Raw genomic sequence first — 27,793 nt, forward strand, 5'->3', positions numbered from 1 at the left:
ATCGACAAACACGCTGCATAATGTACCGCCAGCCGCCCGCCCGCCCCGACGGACTGGGACGCACATATCCCTGCGTTATAAGAGTAAGAGAGATGACAACAGTGACTAAGGAAATGCGCAACGGAAGAGAGCAAGGTGGAGATATGTCAATGCTATGGGAATGATAGAGATGGGGAGTTGAACTGCGAACCGTTGATATATTAAAATGAGATATGCAGCGGCTTTATATACGTGTAAACTTGTATCTCATAGTCATAAAACTAGAATCACCATTGGCTGAGTTATATTATTAAAAAATTGCTTATTTTATGCAAGAATTTAAATAAATAATGTGATTGTGATAAAGCGAAGTGGACCCCCCCCCCCCCTATCAGGTGGACTGACGACATCAAGCGAGTCGCAAGGATTCAGGATCGTGATGTTTGGAAGTGCCTACAAAAGTCCTATGTTCAACTTGCTCCGATCCTGGTATTTCTCCCATGTTTCTTCCATTCTTATCAATCCTTTCATACAAGTCAGTTACCTACCTGCACTTGATCTGCGATACCTTATCAGCTTTTATTGAGAGTGTCCAGGATTTCATGCAAGAACTTGGATTAGCCTTGGCCTTTCTCTTCCAACAATTCCATATGCTTTATCCATTTTGTAAGTCTCTTTTCAGATCACTACGAAGTTTTCAATAAAATAATTTAGGTAGGTACTTACTTCAAACACAATCATAAAATACGATTGTGCTCTACAATACGCCACTTAAAACACTTCTTTATTTCTATCTCTTGCTCCTACTGTAATATACAAAACCTATATCTCCCCCTCAACATCCGTTTGCCTAGCCCTATCACTCTTTTCGTAACGATAGATAGCGACACGCATCCACCAGCTTACGTAAAGTAAGTCAAGTTAATAAGTTAAGAATAATAAAGAACTTTTACAAAAAGCTTCTTAAACATTCAGACAGTCGTCGATTAGTCGATAGAGCCTCAATAACTCAACGGTAAAGCCGTCAGACTCATTACCGAGGGGTGGTGGTTCGATCACCCCTGTTGTCGTGGCCACTCCTAATGCACTTTCCCGAGTAGTTAGAGGGGAATGGGAATATTGGTCATATTAAAAAAAATGACAAATATTCTTTATGTAAAATAAAAGATTATCCAAAAAATATCTGGGTACACCGCTATCAGCGTCGTAAATGCGCATCGGCAGAGCGGGATGGCTGCGAGGGGCGGAGTCGTGAATAATTGAAGGCGGCGTCGCCCTTTTGCCTGCGCCGGGCCAGCGCGGGGCACGGCGGGGGGCGGCGCGGCGGGCGCCGGGGGTGTTTGCGCGCCACTTGCCGCGCGCCTTTCGCGGCCACACCGTCCGCGTCCGCGGCGCCCGTGTACTGTGCGTAGTGCAATGACCGCGATGCGCACTTGATGTGCGGCCCGACGCGCTTGAAGGTGGGTGGTCACCGCTCGTTCGTGCTCTAGTGACATGTTACACAACTAGGTTGTTAGACTGTGCTCGTGATATCCGCTAGGGTTCCAGCTGGAAGACAGTGCTTACCTAAGTAGGTATAGATACACAACACTATACGCACAAAGTACTATCATATTCATAATCAGCCGTTGGACATAAGCCTTTTTGTAAAAACTTCCAAACATCGTACGGGGTCAAGCCGCCAGCATCCAACGGCTCTGCAACGCGGTTTATGTCGATTGTCGTCGGTCCACCTATCTAAGAAAGTATAGTTCTAAATCAAAATCAAAATCAAAATCAAAATTCATTTATTTCAAGTAGGCTCAATTTACAAGCACTTTTGACACGTCAGTTGACTATTTGTAAAGATTCTACCACCGGTTCGGAAGGCAGGTTCTGCTGAGAAGATACCGGCAAGAAACTCAACAGTTGCTCTTTTGAAATGAAAAAGTCATACAGTATTATAATTTACAATTGATAACAATTACAATTTCTTATAGTTTTATTTCCTGTGTGAAGGTGGAAGCTGATCCAATGGCCTCCAAGCACCTTTGTCGTTAAGGAACTCATCAATAGTGTAGTAACCTCGACCAAGTAAATGTTTTTTAACACATTGCTTAAAGTTGTGCATTGGCATGTCCATCACAGTCTTGGGGATCTTGTTATAGAAGAGTACACCAAAACCTACAAAAGATTTTTTAACTCTTTGGAGACGATACGCAGAAATAACTAATTTATGTTCGTGTCTAGTAGACGTGAGTTTAAATCTCCTTTTTGTTTGTACAAATTAATATTTTGTCTTACATAGACAATACTGCTAAATATATACTGACAGGCTACTGTTAATATGCCTATTTCTTTAAACTTTTCTTCTTCTTTGAGTGGGAGACCGACTCTCTCCGACTAACGAAGGTTAGATGGTAGTTACTTATCTTTCGCGAAGCTAAATAATTGTGCGAAACTTACAATTACCAAATTGAAAACTCTTTCTTCAATTAATGAATCTTCAGATTTAGGCAAAGCATTTTTGTTTATATGAAGTGCACGCCACTGTCTACTTACTATTGCGGCTCTATTATTTAAAAGCTAGATGCAATGTATTTAAAAAAGTAGGTACATTTTCTTATAAAGACAACAAGTACAAGTACAACAACTCTACAAGTATTTTGGTAAGCAGACGTTTCCCTGTTTTATTGTTTGTTACAAAAGACTTCAACGATCACTTGGCTTCCTAAGTAATACTGTGAATATACACTTACTCGTAAAATATTTAATTAGATAACAAACAAATTACGTTTGTGTTGTAACAAATTATGTTTAAGATTACCTACGAATACATTTTACTTTAAATTCGTTTAATATTTATTCAGTATTTAAGTACTATCTAAAACTAAACTAATCTAAAACTAACTAAATATTTAACTAAATTAATTACCTAAACATGAAATAAAAGGGAAATAAAATTATAACTAAAGACTTAGGCGTTGTAAGCTAACTTATTCTAGTGGCAAAAGAAAACTGACAAAGCATACCATAGGTACCTACGGTGAAATAAATCGGCAAAACTAAATGGAAATTTCGAAAAGCAACAAAATTATCTCAAATTGCCCCCCTTCTCCTCCGCCGTGCGTGATTTATTACTAAGAATGTTAACTGCCTCATTGGCCCCGTGGTTAGCTGGTTCAGCTACGGACAATGAGGTCCAGGGTTCGAATCCCGGGTCAGGCCAACAAAAACAAAAATAGGTTATTGGGATTTTTCTTACAAGGAAAATCTTAATAGCAGCCTGGAGTTGGGAAGTTGGCGGTGTTAGTACACCCCCGTGCCTCGGAGAGCACGTAAAGCCGTCGGTCCTGCACCTGATCTCTCACCGGTCGTGTCGGTCTGCCGTCCCATCGGATTTCGAGAGTGAGGGAAGAGAGAGTGCACCTGTGCTTGCGCATACACTTGTGCACTATAATATCTCCTGCGTACATGGTTAATCTCACCATGAGATTAGCCGCCGTGACCGAAAAGTCGGTCGGGAGCATATTATTATTATTACTAAGAATGTGTAGCGTAGAAAATTCTTTGATCCTTCAGCTATCCAATGGTGTAATCTAATGAATGGTTATAATAATTATCTACATACGAGGAGGTACATAGCTGCAACACCAAACTGTATCTCCCGATTTTGTCACATTCGTTTATTTTTTGGAAAAAGACTCAAAGTCACTTAGCGACCGATGAAGCGAGCTATGCTTGGTTTCTCTGCGTGATCGAATCAGAAATGAGGAGATCCGCAGAAGAACCAAAGTTACTAACATAGCACAGCGCGTCGAAACCGGAAGTGACAATGGGCAGGGCACATAGCTCGAAGAGCCGATGGACATTGGGGCCTCAAGGTACTGAATGGCGACCCCGCTCCGGAAAGCGCTGTGTTGGTCGACCCCCCACCAGGTGGACAAAGGACATCAAGCGAGTTGCAGGGAGTCGCTGGATGTTTGGAAGTCGACGCAAGAGGCCCATGTCCAGCAGTGGACGTCCATCGGCTGTTAATGATCATGATGATGACTGCGACTCCATGACCCTAGCGACGACAAATGGAGGCATGTAGGTAGGTACTTGTGTCATTTATCCGGTTTCAGAGGTTTCTGCTGCATCTCCCGTCCATGATTCTGTCTCCATAATATGACACGGATCCAATTCAAATTCATTTATTGATTGCAAAGTAGGTACAAAAGATGTTAAGTCATTTTAAATCAGTGTGCTGCCATTATTAAAGCGTCCCGTGTTAACGCAAGTAACATCCCATACATCAGGGTCCGCCCCATTTCCCAGGGTTAAGTATTTAGTTTATAGTATGGTGAGAAATTTGAAAGTTTAACAAACCGTACACCCACAATTCAAGGAGCTCTATTTTAAGGTTTAAGGCTTAAACTCTATTCACTATCAATTGTGTCATTTTGAAACTCGGGTTCATCCTTTGATCAGATAAATTTTAGGTAAAACAATCAAATATTTTGTAATCAAATATATTATCGCTATTTAAATTAATATTTATCTTCATCTTCATTAACATCCTCATAAATCAACCGGTGGATATAGGCCTAAACCACAAAATCAAAATTATTTCAAGTAAGAGTAAGCTTACTTTTCAAGAATTTATGTAACGTCAACTTTTATCTAGGTATGTTTGAGACTCGACCGCCGGTTCGGAAGGCAGGTTCTGCCGAGAAAACCGGCAATAATCTCATAAATAAACAATAAATCATCATTTTAAAACCATTAATATTTACTAAATACATTAATAGTTTTTAACAATATAATATGAATTATTTAATCGTGAGATAACTGAGTAAAGCTGAAAGCCAATCCAATTGCCTCCAAGCATCTTTGTCATTAATAAATTCATCATATTGTGTAATAACTTTGGTGTAATAAAAGTGTTTAAACAATTTGTTTAAACTTATGTGTGCATTGGCAAATCCATAGCTGTCTTCGGGATGTAGTTAAAAGTAATTATGATAATTTTCATTTAGATTAGTAGATAACCTAGTTAATATTCTTCGAAGTATAGGCACTCGATTTCTACTCTCTTATTATAGTCTTTAAGATGACGTTACTTAAATTAACCAACTCATATATGTCTATCACAATCTAGTTAGAAATCGTTAGTATTTTCACACACGTATATATTTATAGCTTATATTTAACTACATCATTTACTGTCTATCATCATCGTCGTCATCATCAGCCGATGGACGTCCACTGCTGGACGCCTCTTGCATGGACTTCCAATCACGGCCGGTCCAAACGGTCTCGAGCCGCCAGCATCCAGCGGCTCCCTGCAACTCGCTTGATGTCTTCAGTCCACCTAACACTACGCTTTCCGGGGCGAGGTCGCCATTCCAGCACCTTGGGACCCCAACGTCCATCAGCTCTTTGAACTATGTGGCCCACCCATTGCCACTTCACGACTCGCTGAGGTAGGTGTCAGTGACTTTGGTTTGTCTGCGGATCTCCTTATTTCTGATTCGATCACGCATTGAAACTCCAAGAATGGTTCGCTCTTTCGCTTGCTGACACTTTCTATATCTATACAAAAAACTGTGTAGCTATTTATTTGTATCTAATGGTTTCCGTATCGCTAACCGCACTCTACAAATTCCGCAAACATTTTTTTTAGTGTTTCTGTTTATAAAGCACCGACAGGAAGTTTGTCGATAATCCTTTGAATGCTTTCTCGCTTCCGAATTAGAAAGCTTTTGGAACTTTCGAATGACAAATGTGGTTCCGTGAATATTTAGATAAATAGAGAATAAACCTACTTTATTACGTGAATAAGTACTTTCTAGAAATTAAAAATTATTAAGTAGATTGAGTCCGTGAAAGCCCAGTGGATATGACATCTGCTTTCGATTTGTAGGACATTAGGTTGGAATCCGGTCCGGGGCATGCACTTCCAACTGTTCAGTTATGAAATTAAATATCACGTGTCTCCAACGGTGATGGAAAAACATTGTGAGGAAAACTATACTTACCTGAGAATTTTCTTAATTCTTGTTTGAGAGCTTTTATACATGTTTTAACGATGGTAATGCGGATCTCTAAGACAGACTAATCCGTGAATCCTTCCGCGCGGTCACTGTAGCTCTGTCATCACTAATCTCTATTGATATGTTTGTATTGTAAACAGACTACAAAACCGTAATCTCAGGAACTCCTCACTAATTGCAGTTAAGCTGCTGTTCCTTAACACTTTTGTGTCATGTTCTTTAAACTATGATTCAAAACATTCTCCGTGGTCATGTGGTTAGGTTGGTAAAGAACATGAGAGGTCCTGGGTGAGACCCTAGAAAGGTTTTGCTTACAATGTTATTTATTATAACATTTATTACAACACCTTACCACGGATATGCTTTTAGATTTTAATACTGATAAAAAGAAAGAAAAGTATAGTAATCATGACATATTAAATACGCTAGGTACGAGTATCTTAGTGTTCACTCTGAGCGAAAAAATTCAAATTAGATTTATTTATTTAGTTATTGCGACACAATGATAACGAATTTTATAAAATAAATAATTAATATAAATTTTAGATTTGCTAGATAGAAATAAAAAATTGAAATTATTACAAAAACCCCACGTATTTATGTAGAATGCCTGCCGCGATTTCACCCGCGTAGTTTCCATTTCCGTGCAAATACGTGGAAAAATAACGCTTGTGACACAAATAACGTGCTTTTTCTATTGGAAAAATAATTTTCATAGTCGATTCAGTAGATTCAGAGTTAACCCTTCCACCATACAAAATTACAAACACACAAACTTTACTTCTTTATAATGGTATTGATTAGTATATAATAAGTTAACGAGCATTTGTTTTACCTACGCCGTAGACATGTACAAGTCCTAAACTACACAAATACACCTCTACGCCGTAGCTGTAGACGTTCTACGAGCTACGGGTTAATTGCAACCATCGATATTTCGTAATTATTATATATATCGGCGAAGCCGTAGTCTAAGAGCAGGTTCTAAGCTTTATGTGTCAAGGATGGCAGATACACAAAGTAACGCTATCAATCATCACCGAATCGATCACTTAACTTACAACTACAGTTCTACCCTCTAATTACACTTGATCAAGTATAGCGCTGATACTATCAGATGTAAACCAGGATTAAACTAGCGTACGGCAGTAAGGCAGCCAAGAATGAAATCGCAGGCTGGTAACCGCTAGTAGCAAGGTTAAAGGATCCTTTTACAGTATACTAATACTCCCTTTCTCCACTCGTGTTGCCTTCCAGCTAAGTAACTAACAATGCAATGGCCTTACTTCTATTAACTCACTCATTAGCTTCTATTATCACTATCACTATTTTAACACTGCACCATTACTATTTAACAAATGGAAGACGAGTATCCGTTCCAAGAACTTGATTACACTAAACTACTCGACCACCAGGCCACAGAGTGGCAAAGCGCCTCTACTCTGTAAAACGTATCGCCGAGGCGCCATTTTAACGCAATACAATTGGACGATAGTCACGTAATCAATCTTTTACAGTCTTATTTATTTAAACAGTAAATAATTAAATCCCAATTTCATGAAACCTGATTCTAATATTATCACAATAATTAAGGTAGATTTAGCTAACCGTTCAAATAACCCACTCGCCGACATATATCTTAGTGTATGATGCCGTTAAAGTAAAGTAAAGTTCCAATAATTTTGAGTTTTGGCAATCGTCTAACATGGTCATTACAATCAAATGACGTAATCAAGTGGCATTAGTAGGTCAGGTAGGTATAGTATTTATAACTACCCATTTATAATTATCCATGTAAATTAATCACAAAGAAGAACAAATCTGTGACTCATCCATTAATTATAGTGTTAAGCTATACTTTTATTATGTTACGTAGGTAGGTATATGTTTTGAAAAGAAATTGAAAATTCTGAAATTACCGTAGTTTGATAAAAATTTTCAATATCATTGAGACAAATAGATATACCCTACAGAGCTGATCTTAGATACTCAACCCACATATTATTTCCTTTAGATGATGAGCCTAAGGACTCTATGACAGTTTTTTGTCAAAACATATTGTTTAAAAGACACAATTTCTCTCAAACACTATGTTCTGAATTGTGAAAAGTGGCGCGGTAGCTAAGGAAGTGTTTACATAATTTTTTTAAAGAATATTTATTGTTTTTTTAATATGACCTATACCCCATCCCCCCACCACATAAATTAGTAGGAAAAGTCTGTGTTAGGTAGGAGTAAGTACGACAATAGTCCAGCGGGTGGGGGTGGACACACCACCTCTCGGTGTCCAGCCCCTTTAGCACTGAGATATATAACCCTTTCTGATTTCTGCCACTATTTTGGCGATCTATAATATTTTAAATTGTAAATATATTCATCTATACAATAGTCGTACAGCTTTACACTTCCCTCGTCGGGTGTCATTGTAAACTAGTGAGCACATTAAAAAGCGTGACACGTTAACAATTAGCGCTTTTCACACCTGACACTGAGTCGTCACGCGCCAGCGGAGGGGGGAGGGCGGAGAGGGGAGGGGAGGGCAACAAGGAGGGCAGAGGGCCGTTATTAGATTACGGGCGGATCGGCGCTAATGTGTCTTTGAGTTTGCTTAACTGCTGTGAAGAGGTGTTCATCGGGAGATATGCCTTGTTAGACCCCTTGCGCGGGGTCACAGAGCACTACTAATTATAACAAAGGTACAACTTAGACCTAATGAGCCGTAAACATAGTACATACAGAATAGTTTTATTTTTAGGTACGTAGTTGCTAACCACAGAACCGATATGAGACAACGCTTTTTATAACAGATCCGACAGATGTCTCGAGAGAACATTATCTTACAACTAGAAGACGCCCTGCGTCTTCACCCACATGGTTTCCATTCTATATCACCCGTGTTATTCGGTAAAGACGTAGCTTTCTGATGGTGAAAGAATTTCTAAAACCACTCGAATAGCTTTTGAGTGAAATCAAATCTAACCTTTTTTTTAATAGATAGGTATATTAAATTTACTAGCTGGCCCGCCATACATAGTTTTGCCATATGAAATAAAAAATAAATCTTATCATTTAGGGGGCAATGAAATGGTTTAGGGGTGTAAATAACTAATGTTGGTCAATTATCAGACCTACACGAAATGCACACGAAGTTTCATAACAATCGGTCCAGCCGTTTCGGAGGAGTTTGGTAACAAACACTGCGACACGAGAATTTTATATATTAAGTAGGTTTGCGGAAATTAATTGATATTTAAAATCATTTAAACAAGTCAATATACTTACTGAAACTAGTGGACCTAGTCAAGCTTCATTTTGACAGTAGGTAAAGAATCATATCACAATATTATTCTAACACACATTTTGACCAGCCATTTTACAATCTCCAGCCCCTGGCCTTCCGCCACTGACCACACCTCTGCTGCCGACCATAGACTATATAATAATATTGTAGTAACTACTCTTACAGCAACTAATCACAAAAAAGCTATCAGCGAAAACCAGAGTTTTTTGCCGCATAGACGACATATAGAAAACCTTAATTGTTTAATATAAATTTTAGAAAATAACGTTCGTTTCTACTCAATATACCAACACGTTCAAATCACAGGAAGTCTATGAGGTTGTATCTGCCTGTTTACACCAAGATAATCCATAACACTACACCCTTAACGTCACCTCGGGCGCGAACGGTCGTCGGCTCAACAGGCTTATTACGGCTCTCGTCGAGGGCGGAGCAGCCCTTGTGCGTGTCACTCGCATCCCCTAATCCTGTCTGATTCTGAAATATCATGACATTTTTTTTATATTCCGCCGATAGCATCCCGATATGCCGCAATAGTAGAGCCTCCTCGCGTCGTGTTCCTCATTATGGGGGTTATAAACCCAGCCCTATATGTACATTCGAGACTAAGTACCTAGCAGCGGCGAAGAGTCCATACAGGCCGATTCCCTCCGGGTTACCTTTTAAAAATCCATACATACATATTCATTATTGTAATTAATAAATATGTATGGATGTTTGAAATCGGAGCTTGTATAATGCGTTATGAAATTCCTGTTCTTTGGGACGGCTTACCTTCATCTAAATTCCATCCTTATTGTTGTTACCTACAATATTTTCAAACAAGTCTCGGCATTTGTCTTCCTCTTTTCTCATGATATGTCATGGTGCGCATTATAGGCCAACTGATGAAATAGTACTATAGGGCTTGTGTAGGCAGTTAGTGGTGACATAGAACTGTCTCATGTCTGCTATCACAAAATAAATCTTTACTAATATTATAAATGCGAAAGTAAGTCTGTCTTTCTGTCTGTCTGTATGTTACCTTTTCACGGTTGAACGGCTGAACCGCTCAAGAATTATTTTGGTATAATTGTTGTTTGATGTCTTAGCACCCATAACACAAGCTACTCTGTATGCTTACTTTGGGGCTCGATAGTGATGTGTATTGTTTAAGTATATTTATTTATTTATTTAAAGTCGCGGGCGTCCGCTAGTTGTCTATATTTTGCTCTCTCTTTCAACCAATCACAACTAGAAATGAACCACTTCATCCAAAACCTAACGGTTTGCCAGAAGTAGAATAAATAAACCTATTTGAGCAAAACAGACCCCGTATAATAAACAATAAAACAAATATAAACGCGTCCGTCAATATATCACACACCGACAAACAATTTGCGGCTTACGCTAATAGCTATGAACGTACACCCTCGCACCCCCTCACGTTTCCCGCCCACTGTGTAAGAGCCGTTATAATTACCCGTTACATACGAAATAGGGGTCACATACGCTGGACAAGGATTTTTTGTAAAATATTATTGTCAATTATGAATAAACCAGCTGACCGTAATGGAGTAATAATAAATAGTGAAGCTACACAAACCAACTACTAATGTCGATTTTATTAGTTGTTTCATTCACATTTTTCTACTATTTATTTTTGTATCAGAAGCAAACAAAAAACTAGTCAGTCTGTATTTTAGATAGCGTTTAGTTGTTTTGCACAATGCTGAGCTGTATCTACATTCTGAGAAGAGATTCGAGCTCAGCAGCGAGCCGAATATGGGTTGAGGATGATGATGATGTTTCCAAGATATAATAAATCAAAATTTTGATAAAAAAATATTATTTGAAATAAACAACCTTTTTATTTCCATAACGAATCATATAAAAACAGATTTGTATAAAAGTATTACAAATCAATCATCTATAGAATACTTTTTCTTTCTTTCCCACTTGTTTTCCCTTTGCAAAAACTCAATCACCCTGTACAATGTACATACAAAACAAATCAAAAAACACTTAATCGGAAATACACCATCAAGCGTGTCAACACCATAACATGAATCAAGGAGAGATCCCGCAAACGGTAATCGCCAAATCCCGGATTATAGAATTGAGAAAGAGACAGACATACGACCTCCCGCGTGCTAGACAGAGACAGATGACTAATGACGTTTAGGGTGTATTATGGGTGTCAGAGCGTTGAGTTTTCCCCGATCGTTGGTGAATTATTAACATCAATAATAATTTCCTCTTGACTGAATTTTTCCTCGTTGATAAAGTGGTTAGCTTATGTAGCTATGAAGCTTCGGATCGTGAGGTGTGGGGTTCGAGTCCTAGATTGGGTTGTAAAATTTAAAACTTACTCATTAAGTGCTAAAAAATTAAATAGTAAAAGGTGCAGAAAGCGCGTTGCATAGTCGGTCCTAGGCATGTAAACTTCGCTTCGATAACTAGAAGGATGTGTGGGAAAGACATTTGCTATCGTCAGGTCACGTAATAAGATCTGTGATTCCCATAGGTACATTTTTCTAGTTTTCGAAGAGTTAACGTTTGTAGAAAGAGAATCGACGTGCCACTTGGCTAGGGGGGCTGGTCATTAACGGATCGTGATGAGTTACAAAGTCAAATCCATAAACAACGTGGTTGATAAGTTTTATAAAAATATATGAGAGCTCTGGTTATATAAAGCCTACAACTTCCCAAAGCCAAAAGCCTTAATATCATAGTAGTAGAACTTATGTAGTTATACTACATAATTAATATGTAGTATAACTACATAAGTTACAATACTTCATACTTGTATGTGAAAGCTTCGAGCTTGGTTGGCCAGTCAATTATCGGAATGACAAATAATATACCTACGAGTAATGCTGAAGAGTCACCTCGCCACGAAAACCTGATTTTAAATAGATTTGAATTATGTACGCTGACGTGCTTTATGAGACTGAACTATTGAACACCAAAACATCAAAATTGGAACACCAAAATGAAGGTGTATAATACTTTTCAGCTTATTGTCTCTCATTTCCAGGTTAAATCCTTATTTAACTAGGATAAAGGTCGATGTAGTTAGGCATATAGATAGATAGACACGGTGGAGCGGGCCGCCGCCCGGAGGTAACGACGTCTTGCCACGACAGACGTCACGCCGACGTCGACGAGCTTTGATGTCGACGGGGAAGATGGTGTTTGGCGTTTATTATTGTGGGACTTTAGTGTTGTAGGCCGAGAGCCAGCGATATTCAGACATACCGCCCCATGCTTCTAATACTAGGTATAGTCATAGTCATAGTCATAGTCATAGTCATATTTTATTCATAATTATACATATTACTCGTCACAAAATCATTATTATTATACTTAATTATAAATTGTTTATATCAATAAATTATAAAAATACTTTTAAAATCATTATACATTACAGTACTTACTAACAATATATAACAAAATAAATGTCACAAAAGTTTATTTTCTAGAAATTCGTTGTAGCTATAGAAAGTCTTCTCGACAAGCCAAGCTTTCAATTTATTTTTAAAAGTATAAATATTCGTTATATTTTTTATATTTTGTGGAATCCTATTAAAAACTTCTGGACCCATCCCTGTTACTGTCTTCGACGCTTTTTTTAATCGGTGATATTTGCCTACAAGTCTATTGGGGTATCTCATTCGCAAGTTACAATCGCTCCTCTTGACAAACTGGCTTTGATTCTGCGCTACGTATATGGCTATATTATAGATTAATAGGCAGGGCAACGTTAAAATGCCTAACGATGCAAAATACGGTCTGGCTGACGTTTCTTGCGATACGTGAGCAAGTGTCCTGACTGAGCGCTTTTGCAGTTTAAAAACGCGTTCCCACTCAGCACCGCGACCCCATATTTCAATTCCGTACTGTAGGTGGCTTTGTACAGAAGCAAAATAGCATGCAAACGTTGCTTCTTCTGACAATGTATGTGCTACTCGCTTAAGAGCAAAACAAGCTGTAGATAATTTACCACATAATTTGTCAATATGAGAGTTCCATATTAAGCCCTCGTCAATCAGGAAACCTAAAAAGGAGGTTTTATCCACTTGCTCTATTTTTTGACTTTCAATAGAAACAGACAAAGGCCTACGTTTATGACCAGCCAGATTAAATTGTATAAACTGGGTCTTTGAGATGTTAAGGGCGAGGCCGTTTGTCTGAAACCATTTGTAAATCTGTTCAGCCGTTTTGTTCAATTCAATTTCCAGATGATCTAACATTAATGCTGAGATTAGAACAGCTACATCATCAGCGTACATATATGTTTCAACATTTTTTAGACTGCGAGGGAGGTCGTTGAGCAGCAGAGTGAAAGCCAGGTTTGACAGAGAGGAACCCTGTGGAACGCCATTAAACGTGACAAGGCTATCTGATTTTAGTGATCCTGCTTTTCCTACAACAGTTTGTTTTCTGTCCTGCATAAAGTCGACCAATAATTCTAAAGCTGGACCATTTATTCCGTAGTGCGATAACTTCATTTTTAAAATGTTATGATCCGCTACGTCAAAAGCTTTTGAGAGGTCGCAAAAAAGGACTGCGACCTCGTCTTTCCTATCACGAGCTTCTAACACCGTTCGCACTACTTCACGCACCATCATCGTAGTCGAGCGTCCCGCGCGGTACGCATATTGCCGGTCTGAGAGCGTGTTTGTCTCAGACAGAAATTCTGTTATCCGGTCGGTCAAACCATTTTCGAGTATTTTAGCTACCGCGGGGATTATTGATATCGGTCTGTAACATCTTGGATCAGTTTTACTTCCTTTGCCTTTGTATAAGGGACATACTTTAACCTGTTTTAGCGATTTAGGATAGACTCCTTCCCTTAAGCACCTGTTAAACAGTTTTTGCAGCGGGAGACATATTATGTATGCTATAGATACTAGTAGGTTCGTTGAGATTTCATAAATGTCTTTGGTGGGCTTATTGGCTACCTTTCTATTTATTATAGTAAATATTTCCAAAGCCGTGAAAGGGCGTATTCGCAAGGATCTGTCAGCGCAAGGTAGTGCACTTAGTAAACAATTTTTAGCTAGGTCTTCGTTGGGAGAGAGCGCTCCGCACGCTGCGGCAGCATTAATAAATTGCACGTTGAGGTAATTAACAAGCTCTAAATTGGACACAAATTTGCAACCATCAATATTTTTGACTATGTCTACAAATTCTTGTCGTGGTTTGTTCGTTTTACCTCTCTCGCAATTTACTATATGCCACATTGTTTTTATATAGGTACATAAGTTTAAGTATGGTAGTCAATAATAGAATTTAGACCAAGTTGGCATTTAAACGTAGTATTTAAGGCTCCAGCAGGCTTATTTACTATGTTTGACGTATTCTCATCTGTCATCCGGTGCTTACTGGTGGATATCACTGATCACAGAGTAGGTAAATGACATTGTTTATTTTAATAAGTTGACAATAAAGACCAAAATAGTGAATAGGCCAGCAAATCCTGAATAGTCCCAGTAAAAACGTAATTATTTGATTATTATTATTTGCCCTCGGGTAAGGCTCTTGTCAGCAGATCTGGCCTTCCAAACTGGTTTTAGATTCACTAGTCTAATAGCCACTCCCGGTGGCGTGCATAGGGTTTTTAACTAGGGTATGCACTATGTGAACAAATTGTACAAAATGGGAAATTCTTTTTCCAATACAGGATTCGTAATGAGTCCTCAGGGTAGGCAGGGCACAAGAATGCACGCCACTAGCCACTACAAACAGACTAATACAGACGCTTCAATAGTGCATCTAAACTAATCCAAATTAATTGTCAATATTGAATGTAACTCTCGGGACATTTCCTCCAGTTGACACACGCAGATTCGATATTTATGGTTTAGTAAAATTAATTAGGACAAAAAGACTATTTAGATTTTGCTATACTTAATTTCTAGAAGCATTACATATCCATGTACCTAAATATTGCTGACTGCTTCCATATTGTCTCTGGAATTAGCTAAATCGCTGCCCGTCGGTCTTCTAAAAAAACCCTTCCGAGTCTTGCGAGTCACGAATGATTTCTGTAGAATTCGGTAAATTGTAATTAATATTTAAATAAATATATAGGAATAAAGCCATAAATATTTTTTTGAAAGTTCGATTATTAATTTAATAAAATACCTATTTATAATCAATAATTCAAAAGATAATCAATAATTAATTGTTAATAAGGTATATTAATGTTCACCTAAGTACAGTTTGTAATGAATAATAAACAAATATCCATATGAGTTATCCTCAGAAGCAAACTTCTAACACCCCTTCGTAGTTCCCTACCCACCTAACATTGCATGATAGCTATTCATCCCTTCAAAAGAGAATCAATCCATCGCACTATCACGCCATCGCATTATCAAATAAGCTGACTCCAAAGATCTCTCCCAATATGATAATTGCACTCCGCGCTATCGGAAATAGGGATCGCATCAGATCGGGGCCAGCCTCTCCACCGATAGCGTAGATTAGCCACACTTACGCTCGGCTTGAGGATACTGAACTTTAATGCGAGCGGTTAGGGTGCATAATTAAGTACGTGATTAAAATAATTAACCCGCGGTAGATCACTTGGGTCCTTCATTGCGGAGTTGTGAAGAGTTGAGATAAACGAGTGCCTGCACGTATTCTGTTATATTTTTTTTAACCCACGACGGGGTGTTAAAAATTTTGTTTGTGTCTGTCTGTGGCATCGTAGGTAAATTAGTCTGGAGTGTGTGTGTGTTTAGCTACATTTGATGAAAATCATGATGAAGTAGGTACAATAAAAATGTGAATAAATGTTACGTATGGAATAATGTACCTATATTTATTAAGTTGCATTATTTAATTTTGTTAATTACTGTTTTCTTGTAAATTACTAAATAAAAAGAACTTAATATTATGTCATATGTGACACTGCAGCAAAATAAAGGTATGGAGCATACATGGTCTAAGAGCATACTTTATACCTTTATTGTGCTGCAGTGGTATTTTCTTAACAAATGTATGATAGATGATGTAGATTTCATTCATAAACATATGAATGATGTAGATTTCATTCATAAACATATGAATGAAATCTACATTTGTAGAAGTTATTCCATAATGACGAAATTTTACCTCATTATATTACGAAGGCTGTCGCGTTTGACGTTGTAGACTGTGTAGGAAATGTTAAAATATCTTATTTAGGGCACCTGTATAATCATCTTAAACCTAGCTCACAATTGAGCTAGGTTTCACTCTCTTGTTTCAAATAGAGATTGAATTGAGATCAAACAATCTGTTCTAATGTATGTTTTCTTGAAAAGATCAAAAACCTTCATGATCATGATTCGCATTAATCCATTAACGAGGTACGTACGTATAACCTACGAGTAAATACCTATTTATGGGTAATTATACCGTCTACCTTTATAATCTTGCGAACTTATGGTTAAGAAAAGCCAGGTGCAATGTTGGCACAACAATGCGTACTAACACAATAGCGAGGCGAGCCGGGCGCTTTCATTAGTTCGCGTGAGAGGGAATTGTTGTATTTTTGTTCAAAATTCAAAATACTTGACGTATTTTATTGTACTTGTAAGGGGCTGCTTGAGCTGACGAGTGTGTTGGTTCTGTGCTTTGTTTTAATGTATGTTTGTATTTTTGTTCAATTGATATTTATAATATGGTTTTATAAACTTGAATTCAATAGGTTGTGGGTACTAATTTAAAATATTATTGTGTAATAGTTCTCATCAATCCCAAACAAAATGTAACAGCTGTAATTCTGTATTAAGCTATAGTATGTGCTCGACTCTATAATCAGATCGATTCACCTTCATGAAATTCATTTTCAGTACTTTAAAATACCTAATGAAAAAAATAACAAACGCACTAGTCCTCTCTACGATTTAGAAAGTTCCCCTCGATTTTCCAGAATACTATCGTCAGATCCTGACATGAAGAAAATGGGAAAGTATACCATATCAAACAAAAAAATTATTTTTAAAATCGGTTCACAAACGACGTAAAAATCACTGGACATAAATACCTATAAAAGAAAAAAAAACTTTCAAATACCCGAACATAGAACCTCCTCCTTTTTGGTTATAAATATACCTACTCGAGTAACACTGAAATGCGTTTTGATTTTCTTTCGTCCGTTGCGTAAAGGGATCATTGCGACCGCCATGAATTTATGTTGATTTATCTTTTAACTTAGCAATCGTCCAAAGCGGAGCTAAGCGCTAGGTGCTAGACAAACTATATCATCCTGTAGCATCCGTCGTCACCAAGATAAATAAATAGAATCAGAATCATTTATTTGCAAGAAACATTACAGTTATACAAAGATGTTCTTATGTTAACAATGTTTCAGCATTAAAATTGATACAATTAAAATTATATAAAATTAACTTAAATGACCTTAAGTTATATGTAAATTATAAAAATACTGTCTTAGTACTTAGTACAGACTTAACACGAGTGATCTTATAAAGATTCCATTTTTGTACTCAGACGTACATTACAGTACATTACCCTAACATATATGTTAATATCAAAAGTCTTCTGTCCAAACAATATCTCAGATCCTGAATCTGAACTGAATATTAGTCAGCATCTTAACATGGACCTTCAGATGTCTCTTCCACCTGTCCCAGTCACAGTTAGAGAAATGTGGGGAACAATTAAAAGACTGCCTGATAGAAAAGCCCCAGGATTCGACCTTATTACAAATGAAATATTGAAACAACTTCCAAAAAAGGCAATTGTATTCTTAACATCGCTTTTCAATGGAATTTTAAGAGTACAATATTTCCCACTACTATGGAAAGTATCACAAATACTGATGATACCTAAGCCTGGTAAACCGCCTACCGAAATCACTTCCTACAGACCAATTAGTTTACTGCCTATTCTTTCAAAATTATTCGAGAAACTTCTCTTGCGAAGGATCTTACCAATATTAAATGCCAATAACACAATACCCAGCCACCAATTCGGATTTCGGCAGCAGCATTCCACTGTTGAACAAGTACATAGGGTTTGTGATAAAATAAGAGAAACATTGGAAAATAAAGAATACTGCTCATCAGTCTTTCTCGATATTCAACAGGCTTTTGATCGAGTCTGGCATGATGGTCTATTATATAAAATTAAAACACACATCCCTCATAGCTATTACCTGTTACTGAAATCCTACCTTTCAGAACGATTGTTTCAGGTAAAGGAAATAGATGTAACATCTAAATTTTATGAAATAAAGGCGGGCGTTCCGCAGGGTTCAGTTTTGGGGCCTGTGTTGTATACATTATACACCGCAGATCTTCCAGAGGTAAAAGGGGTTACAACTGCTACATTTGCCGACGACACTGCGGTTCTAGCTACCGACAAAGACCCTGCAGTTGCTTCAAGGTCACTTCAAAAAGGTTTAGAAGCAATATCCAAATGGCTTCAATCAAATAAAATCAATGTCAGCACTTCAAAGTCTGTGCAAGTTACTTTTACGCTGCGCAAAGAAAACTACCCTCCTGTATTCCTAGATGGAATTGAGCTTCCACATAAAGAGAGTGTCAAATACCTGGGATTGCACCTTGATAGGCGTTTGACCTGGCACCACCATATCAAAACAAAGAGACAAGAGGTTAACATAAGATATAAGAACATACACTGGATAGCAGGTCGGAATAGCAAACTATCCATTGATAACAAACTCTTGCTATATAAGGTACTATTGAAGCCGGTCTGGATGTATGGCATCGAGCTATGGGGAAGTTCCAGCAACTCTAACATATCCATCCTGCAAAGGACCCAAAACTTAATTCTGAGAAGGATCTGTGGTGTTCCGTGGTTCATAAAGAATGACGAGATTCACGAGCAACTAAAGGTGAAAACTGTCAATGAAGAGATTGACAGCGTCACTGAAAAATACAAAACACGACTAAGGAGTCATCCAAATGTTCTGGCTTCAAAATTGATTCACAGAACATATCAGAGCAGGCTTAAAAGAAAGCACATTATTTAAACCTATTAATCTATAAAAACAATGAGGGGATATTCTCACTGGGGAATACACTCGAAAAGCGAAGTTATCACCGAACACATCTGCTTATAGTTATGATACTGATCGCAGATAAACCCAGAAGAAAAAAAAAAAAAAAAAAAATATGTTTATCTATCAAGTTTCTTGCCCTCTCAATAGAATGACAAAGATGTTTGGAGGCAAGAGCATCGGCTTTCCTGTTCATACAAGAAATAAAATTTATTATTTTATTTTAGTAAGAAAAAATCGTGATTTCGAATGAGCAACTGTATTGTTTATTGCCGGTTCTTCTCAGCAGAACCTGCCTTCCGAACTGGTGATACTCTTTACGATTATTAAAAAATTCTAACTAAATTAAGCCAACTTGAAATTTATAAACAAATTTTGTTATTGACTTTGAGTTTTAATATTAAACATCACAATCAAAATACGCCTTTAAGGAAACAGTTAATTTTATTCGGTCATTTAAAATCTGCCACGGCAATTATTAACAAGGCAATCAATAACCCTATAACCCTAAAATCAGTCAACAATAACCCGGGGTGACAAAGACCGGTCCAATTACCCCGCCGCCCCGCAGCTGCCCGCGTGCCGGGTTTACCCTAGAGAACCCCGCCGACACATATTGTTTTTAAATTTCTAAACTAATGGGGTCGATTTAACCGTATGAGGTTTTATTGTTGTTTAGTACTTTTTAAGCTCACGTTCCACGCAATTTCGAAAAATTCTTTTTTCTTTTTAGGAAATTCATCTTAAAACAATCTACTATATTCAATTTTAAAGAATAAATATTAATTACCCTATTATCTAAGTATCAAGTTTAAAGTGACAATATATTTAACTGCCTACTAGCCTGCTTACTTGCTCGAATTTCGAAAAAAATTCCTTGATAGATAAAAAAGGCAATAAAGCTTTACAATAAAAAGCGATAAATAACTTTTAATTTATTTTTACTATTTAGCTCTTAACTACAATCTCACCTGATGGTAAGTGATGATGATGAATCTAAGATGGAAGCGGGCTGACTTGTTAGGAGGATGAAAAACCACACCCCTTTCGCTTGGCGGTATGTCTTTGTCGGTAGGATGGTAACTAGCCACGGCCGAAGCCTTCTATCAGTCAAACATTTATTCGTATCTATGTTTGTAGCCAAAACAAATACAAGATGTAGAGTTGAACCAATATGATAATCGTAAACAAAATAATTGTGCATGTGGAGTCGCTAAATTCGGATCACTGTTTGCGGTGTAAGGCACGTAACATATCTATAATATAAAATAATCATTGTATTCTTCACGTTTTGACAGGTACATCTTATGTGCATCTGTACACATGTCAACCATTGATTTGGTACGTCAAACGCAATACCGAACACCAAAACAAACACTCTGCTTTCTTAATTAGTAACGAAAGTGGAGTCCCAATTTGAATAGATGCCCATTCGAGAGCACCTACCCTTCGCCGGAGAGGGGAGGGCGACACAAAACGCGATCTGAACGAATGTTTGCAAACGATTTCTCCACAAAGCCGCCGCGACAGATCGCGAAGGGTACGCCCCTTGCAATTTGCTTAAAAGTTAAAACAAGCGCCGACGGAGCTTTGTGAGCGCCGCCACACAATGCGCCGCGCGATTGAGTCGCCAGCTAGCGGTGAATAGAGCAGGCGCTTGCGGAAATCTATGATGAACAACAACCATTTATTCTGCAAAGAATTGTGCCGCATAAAATCCTGTAAGCCGCAGCAGAGTTATCAGGGAGTTTGAGCGAGAACTTATACCAATCTCTCGTGAAATTTAGAAGAGAAGACGGAACGACTTTCTAAGATAAACTTTGTTTAGAGGGATTTTCGGGTCGATGGGGTGCGAAGAACGATATGCAAAGTCCGTGTAAATAAATTACGTAATATTAAGATATGATACATATCTTGATCAATCCAATCTATGACGCAGATAATACGATATTTTTGAAAAGATCAATAACTTTCATTATTAACCGAAATTTTTGATTAATAATTGAATGTAATAAACTGGTGTTACACCACGCAAGACTTCATAGTTCCTCTTCAATCGAAAATTTAATTAATTTCAATGTTGATTATTTAAATCAACTCTCTCTCGACAATAGTCATTGTCTGGGCTGTACAAAAGATTATTACCATCCAAAGAGCACTATTTAAAACATTTACTTGTTTATTAAAAACAAATATTAACAAATGTTTCCTCCGCAGGTACTCGTCAAAAATGCAGCCCTTCCAGTCGACGACGCGCCCTGAGGGCCCGCGCGAGTCCTCCCCCGAGAGGGCGAAGTCTCCGGACACTCCCACCACACCCGTGCTCAACTTCTCCATAGCGAGGCTGATGGAGCCAGACAGAAAGAAGTCCGTATCCCCTGAACTGCCGCCACCTCCCGGTTTTCTTTCATATGGAGCGCATCTGTTAGACTCGGCGTTTAAACAGTACATTCCTGCAGCGAGGAGGCAACTGGTCTCCCACTATCCGCTACTGTATTATGGACCAGACTTGGTATCATTAACTTACGCCCATCAGCTGCATCTACCGCGTCCACCGCCTGTGCAATCTCCAGTCCAAAGAGTTCCGAGCCCCAGACCTGCTGCAGCAGACCACGCGGTCTCCTCGACGACCGGCCCCACTCCATCACCAGCGAAAAACAAAAGCTTTGCGTGCGGAGACTGCGGCAAAGTCTTCAACGCCCATTACAACTTGACGAGGCACATGCCCGTCCACACCGGCGCGAGGCCGTTCGTCTGCAAGATCTGCGGGAAAGGCTTCCGCCAAGCGTCCACGCTGTGCCGACACAAAATCATCCACACCTCAGAGAAGCCCCACAAATGTCTGACCTGCGGAAAAGCCTTCAATCGCTCATCAACCTTGAACACTCACGCGCGAATCCACGCCGGCTACAAGCCTTTCGTCTGCGAATTCTGCGGGAAAGGCTTCCACCAAAAAGGGAATTACAAGAACCACAGATTGACGCACAGCGGGGAGAAGGCTTACAAATGCAGCATATGCAACAAAGCGTTCCACCAGGTCTACAACCTGACGTTTCACATGCACACGCACAACGAGCGGAAGCCTTTTACATGCAGCATATGCGCCAAGGGTTTCTGCAGGAACTTCGATCTCAAAAAGCACACGCGGAAGCTTCACATGGGGGCCGGGAGTTCCAACAATGATTCGTCTTTAGACACACAAGACGAGTCTACACAGGAAGCGACGACCAGTCCTACTGAAGAAGCGCGAGCGGCGTTCAGACCTTTCCTGGGAGCGTCCTACCCTCGGATCCTGGACCCCGCGCGGATGACCGCGCCTAACACGTTTTTCTCAAAACTCTTGTGACCCGAGAACTATTTTAAAAACTACAGCGAAGCAGCTTCGCTTTAAATGAATGAATCGATTGCGGATTTGATAAAGTGCGTGCACACTGGTACTTTCACCGCGCGTTTACTAATCGCATTCTACAGGACTATACAAGGTTTTGTTTTCGTAAGGCGGAAGTACATTAGTGTGGAATGATACTCGCGTAACACCGTAGCTAATTAGGTAAATGTCTATATTTTGTAAATATTTTAGAAATGTAAGTAGGTATTCGTTTAAGATGTTTATGTAGTAATGCACTTACAATGTTGCCATAAATATAGTTATCTAATCTAGATATTCAAATCTACAGTCTTGATGTTACCACAATCACGAAAATTATAGCTTTGGCTCTGTTGTATCATTATTAACTTTACACCTGCAGTTTCTATGCGCTTTAAATTGTAAAGTCGAACTGTTCAGTTATATCGTTCGTGTGTAGTGTCACTTTAAACTATAGTTTTTCTAATGATTTTAATTGAAGTTTTGATCAGATAAAACTGTACAATTAAACTGCGCAGTTAAAACTGAAGGTCTGTTGTCTGGAATATGTTCATAACTCCGGTAAAAACCGTGCAAGTACGAGTTATATCCAAAATAATAACATCTCTATTCGACTCCCCTCCATTGATATAGCAATACTGTTGTGATACACAGGGTAGCACAGAAAGTAAATAAAAGACTTTGCTGTATTGCAGCAGTACCTATCTATCTGTAGATATATTGAGCGAAACGTGTATTAAACTTATAGCATCGACATATCTTGCAGTGCGTAAACTACCTTACTGCCATCATCAGTCGAAAATTTGTAACTTATTTAATTTTTTTTTTATTTTTTCATATTAAGTACATGGAAAACATACAACAGCCAAACGTAGAACGTCTCAATTTTTGGAAGTAGGTTAAATTTTTTTCAATGTGAGTTACGGCCTTTCTGATTAGCACAGTGAATCATTGTTAACTTTCTGTGCTATTGATTAAGTAAATTGTAAATAAATTATTGATATAAACTGTAGTTTCTATGTGGATAGCGTTGTTGAATGTAATCTACTTATTAGATAAATAATTGTGATTATGTATGGGATCTAGTAGGCGACAGTTACATGACTTACCAATTGTAAAATACAGTAAGATTATAAATATGTGATTGTAAATACTTATTGATAATTGAATAGATGATGATCGCACATCTGTGGTCGATGCAGTCAGGTACAGATGTGCAGTCACCTTTAGCTGATGTCAACTGCAATATATTGAGTGAATGTATATCATGAAATTATAAATGCCTATTATGAAAATCTATATAGATACCTCATGTGTTTTTTTTAAATACCCACTTGTGCTACAAAAGAAGAAAAAGGTAATACGAATTTTTAACATCTGTTGTAAATCATAATATTCACTTGTCGGGATGTAGAGCTAAACATTTTAAGTTTTAGATTTTTTTAATTTGCTTATCTGACTTTGTTTTAATACGCTTTTCCAGGTGCAGACATTTTTTTTAAAGAAAGCGTCGAAACACAATCTTCTTATGTTTTATATTTTTCATAACTTCTTAGTTATTTTTCTCATATAACGTATTTTATGACGTAAATTATAAACAACTATAAAATTTCAATTTTAAATCATTCAATGGGCAGGCAACATAGTTCGAAGAGCCGATGGACGTTGGGGTCCCAAGGTGCTAGTTTGGCGACCCAGCACCGGAAAGCGCAGTGTTGGTCGACCCCTCACTAGGTGGAAGATATCAAGCGGGTTGCAGGGAGCCGCTGGATGCTGACGGCTCGAGACAGTTTTATTTGGAAGTTGCATGCATGCAAGAGGCCTATGTCCAGCAGTGGACGTCCATCGGCTGATAATGATGAAAATGATGATAAAATCATTCAAAATGAAAATAGAAAAGAGATTTTTCTGATGATACGTAGAATATTGAAGGTTAACCACACTATATCAAGACGTATTGCTACACTCGTAACCTCACCTTATAACGTTATCCACGTCCTTGTAACTTGGCTTTGACATTGAACTTAATTAATTTAACCTTGAGTTACAAAAAAGTGGCAGTAACCGTTAAAACGGTAGGTCAATCGAACCTCCCAGCGATCGCAGTGGGAGCTCAGCTTTGTCAACTGAACAGTCGCCCAAATTACGGGGTTGAGACTCGCTCGCCTGCAGTTGCACTACAGTGGTTCTCAAAGTGTCACATTGGTGCCGGTTCATTTGCACATATTAGTATAGTAAAAAAAATTACGCCAATTTAGATTAAAGCTTAGAGGATATGAATAAATAAAAATTAAAGAACACATTGCATTGGTTTTGACACCAAAGTAAGCGTAGCTTATGATACAGGGTGTCCCGTAAATAGTACGACATACTTTACAAGGTGATAGCTGACATCAAGGCTTACTAAAATAACGGAATATGTTAGCCGAAGTTTTAAGGTTTTTATGTTATATTGATTCTTGTACAAAATACAGATATCCCTACCTTCAGTACAGTTTAGTCATAATATGTGCTGAAAAAATGCTTAAACGTTGAATGAGCCAATCCGCATTGGGCCAGCGTGGTGGACTATTGGCCTAATCCCTCTCATTCTGAGAGGAGACTCAAGGTCAGCAGTGAGCCGTGATATATGGACATAATCTCTGCCTCCGATTGCGGAGGTGTAGGTTCGAATCCGCTCCGGGGCGTGCGCCTGCAACTTTTCAGTTATGTGCTTTTTAAGAAATGAAATATCACGTGTCTCAAACGGCGAAGGAAAAACATCGTAAGGAAACCTGCATACCAGAGAAACCTTCATTCTCTTCGTGTGTGAAGTCCTGCTAATCCACACTGGACCAGCGTGATGGACTATTTGGCCTAACCCTTATAAGACTATAATGAACCGAATAGGGGTTGATAATGAAATTATTCAAATAATTGACCAATTCCTATAAAAAACCGTTACAAAACTTTGGCAACCAGTGCCACAAAACTTAAATCTCCAACTACCGTAATACGAGCCTCTCACCATAATAATAATTGTTCGTTTAGAAATAATAGCACATCGCGCAGCATTGTGTGCGGCGGAAGCGGGCGGCGGCGCGTGCGAGTGTGCGCCCACCTTAATGACGGCGCGACAAAGCCAACGGACTTTCTGACTTGGAAATGAACAATAGACAAAACAGATTTATTGTGTTAGTGCTCTCGCGACTCATTGTCGGGAGTCGGGAGTCGAACGTATGGCCCTGCGCGTACCCCACTAGCCGGAAGTACCTCGCGAATTTATAAGTGAGTATTGGATTGCTTGTAATTTATCGGTAATAATAGGCGAAATTAAGAGAAAAGAGCCGTGAAAGTCCAGTGGATATGACTTCGGCCTTCAATTCGGAGGGCGTAGGTTCGTATCACTATCAGGCTCAGGGCATGCACCTCCACAACTTTTAAGTATTGTGCATTTTAAGAAATTAAATTCACGTGTCTCAAACGATGAAGGAAAAACCTCATGAGCACGCCTGAGAATTTTCGCGTGTGAAGTCTGCCAATCCGCATCGAGCCGCATCGCTCTCTGAAAGGAGATTTGTGCTCAACAGTGTGTCGAATATGGGTTGTTAATGACAAAAAAAAATATTAGAAAGAAACCTATATCTACCTCAGTGGCGTGCACAACTTTAACTAGAGTAGGCACTGTACCTACAAAATAGAAAATTCCATCTCCAATACTAAGTTTCGTAATGAGTCCTCAGGGTATGCAGTGTGTTTGCCTACGAAGACTGCCTCGATGTCCATTAACCAGTCTTGCTTCGGATCAGGATATGAAATACTGAGTTTTTTATTCTTTACAAGTTAGCCCTTAACTACGATCGATCTCACCTGTTGGTAAGTGATGATGCAATCTAAGATGGAAGCGGGCTAACTTATTAAAGGAACGTTAACTCGCTTGGTGGTACGTCTGCCGGTAGGGTGATAACTAGCCACGGCTGAAGTCTTCCACCAGCCAGACCTGGACCAATTAAGAAAACCTCAATCAGCCCAGTCGGGGATCGAATCCAAGACCTCCGTCTTCTGAAAAACACTCATTACCTAGATTTAAATTAAAAACTTGTCCAGAGCACGTTAAACCGTTGGCCCCGGTCATTATTATTGACATCAGATAGTGATCGTTACAGAATCAAACACTAACACCCTAAAACCGCCATTTTGTTTCAGTAGCGTGGCAGGTCAAAGCTCCATATTCCCTCTTCTATAAAAAAGAGGACTGGCTTTGTAAACTTCATCAGCCCATATTATGACCCCCTACAGTACAGGGCCTGGCCTTCCGCTTTCCTTAAAGGAGAGGACCTTGTAGTAGACTGTTTAAATATATAAAGATATTTATTTATGTATTTTTTACCAATACCTTATTAATTTATTATGGATCACGGATAAAACTCAGATGATACAACATCGGAGTAAGCTAGACTAGTTTCAAACGAGGCCCCCCACTTTGAATCGTACTGCGTTGCAAGAACCAGCTCATGACTAAGGGCCCCGCTGCGTTTCATAATAAATTAATACGAATAACACTCACGATAGATTAAATTCTAAAATGCTTTTTTTACCTTAATTCCTATTACGTACGTTATAAAGGTATTTGCATATGTAAATCACCGGAGGGCGGGCGGAATTAACCCTGTATCTAACCGCGCAATAACAGGCTGCATCTTGGATATCTACGTGATCGATCGTAGATCGTTAGATGGGCCCCGAAGCGTCGCAGAATCGTCATTGGTTTCTCAAATAGGTACTTATGAATGACAACAACTATCTTATTATTCGTGTTGCGGCTTGTGTTTTTACACTTCAAATGATCACGGAGGCATAATTAAGGGATTAAACAAGAAAAAAACTGTAAAATATTTCTTGAGTCACAGCATGTGTTTGTTGCATACTACATACATACATACATAGTTAAGATGTGCGTGCACGTCTTTAAATAATGACTTAACATTGTGCGTTCTTTAATATGGAGAAGCCCATCTTACGATTTATATCGATGATCTACGTGACATACAGAGAATATTTGCCATTTCTTTTTAAATATGACCATTATTCCCATTCTCCTCGAAGTAGTCGGGAAAGACTGTGCT

At 38.6% G+C, this 27,793-nt stretch overlaps 1 protein-coding gene across 1 annotated transcript; it reads left to right on the forward strand.

Moving 5' to 3' along the window:
- Positions 1 to 1,347: 1,347 nt before the first annotated feature.
- On the forward strand, positions 1,348 to 24,217 carry LOC112046999 (fez family zinc finger protein erm-like). The gene is made up of 2 exons (XM_024083880.2): positions 1,348 to 1,549; positions 21,539 to 24,217. Exon 2 carries the CDS (start codon positions 21,552 to 21,554, stop codon positions 22,665 to 22,667), a length of 1,116 nt encoding a protein of 371 aa, XP_023939648.2. The 5' UTR covers positions 1,348 to 1,549; positions 21,539 to 21,551; the 3' UTR covers positions 22,668 to 24,217.
- The last annotated feature ends 3,576 nt before the right edge of the window (positions 24,218 to 27,793 follow it).

Source organism: Bicyclus anynana, chromosome 25, assembly GCF_947172395.1.
Source record: "Bicyclus anynana chromosome 25, ilBicAnyn1.1, whole genome shotgun sequence".
NCBI classification, from domain to species: domain Eukaryota; kingdom Metazoa; phylum Arthropoda; class Insecta; order Lepidoptera; family Nymphalidae; genus Bicyclus; species Bicyclus anynana.

Coding starts and splice junctions, on each gene's coding strand:
- LOC112046999 (XM_024083880.2), top strand. CDS start 21,552: ATGCAGCCCTTCCAGTCGACGACGCGCCCTGAGGGCCCGCGCGAGTCC.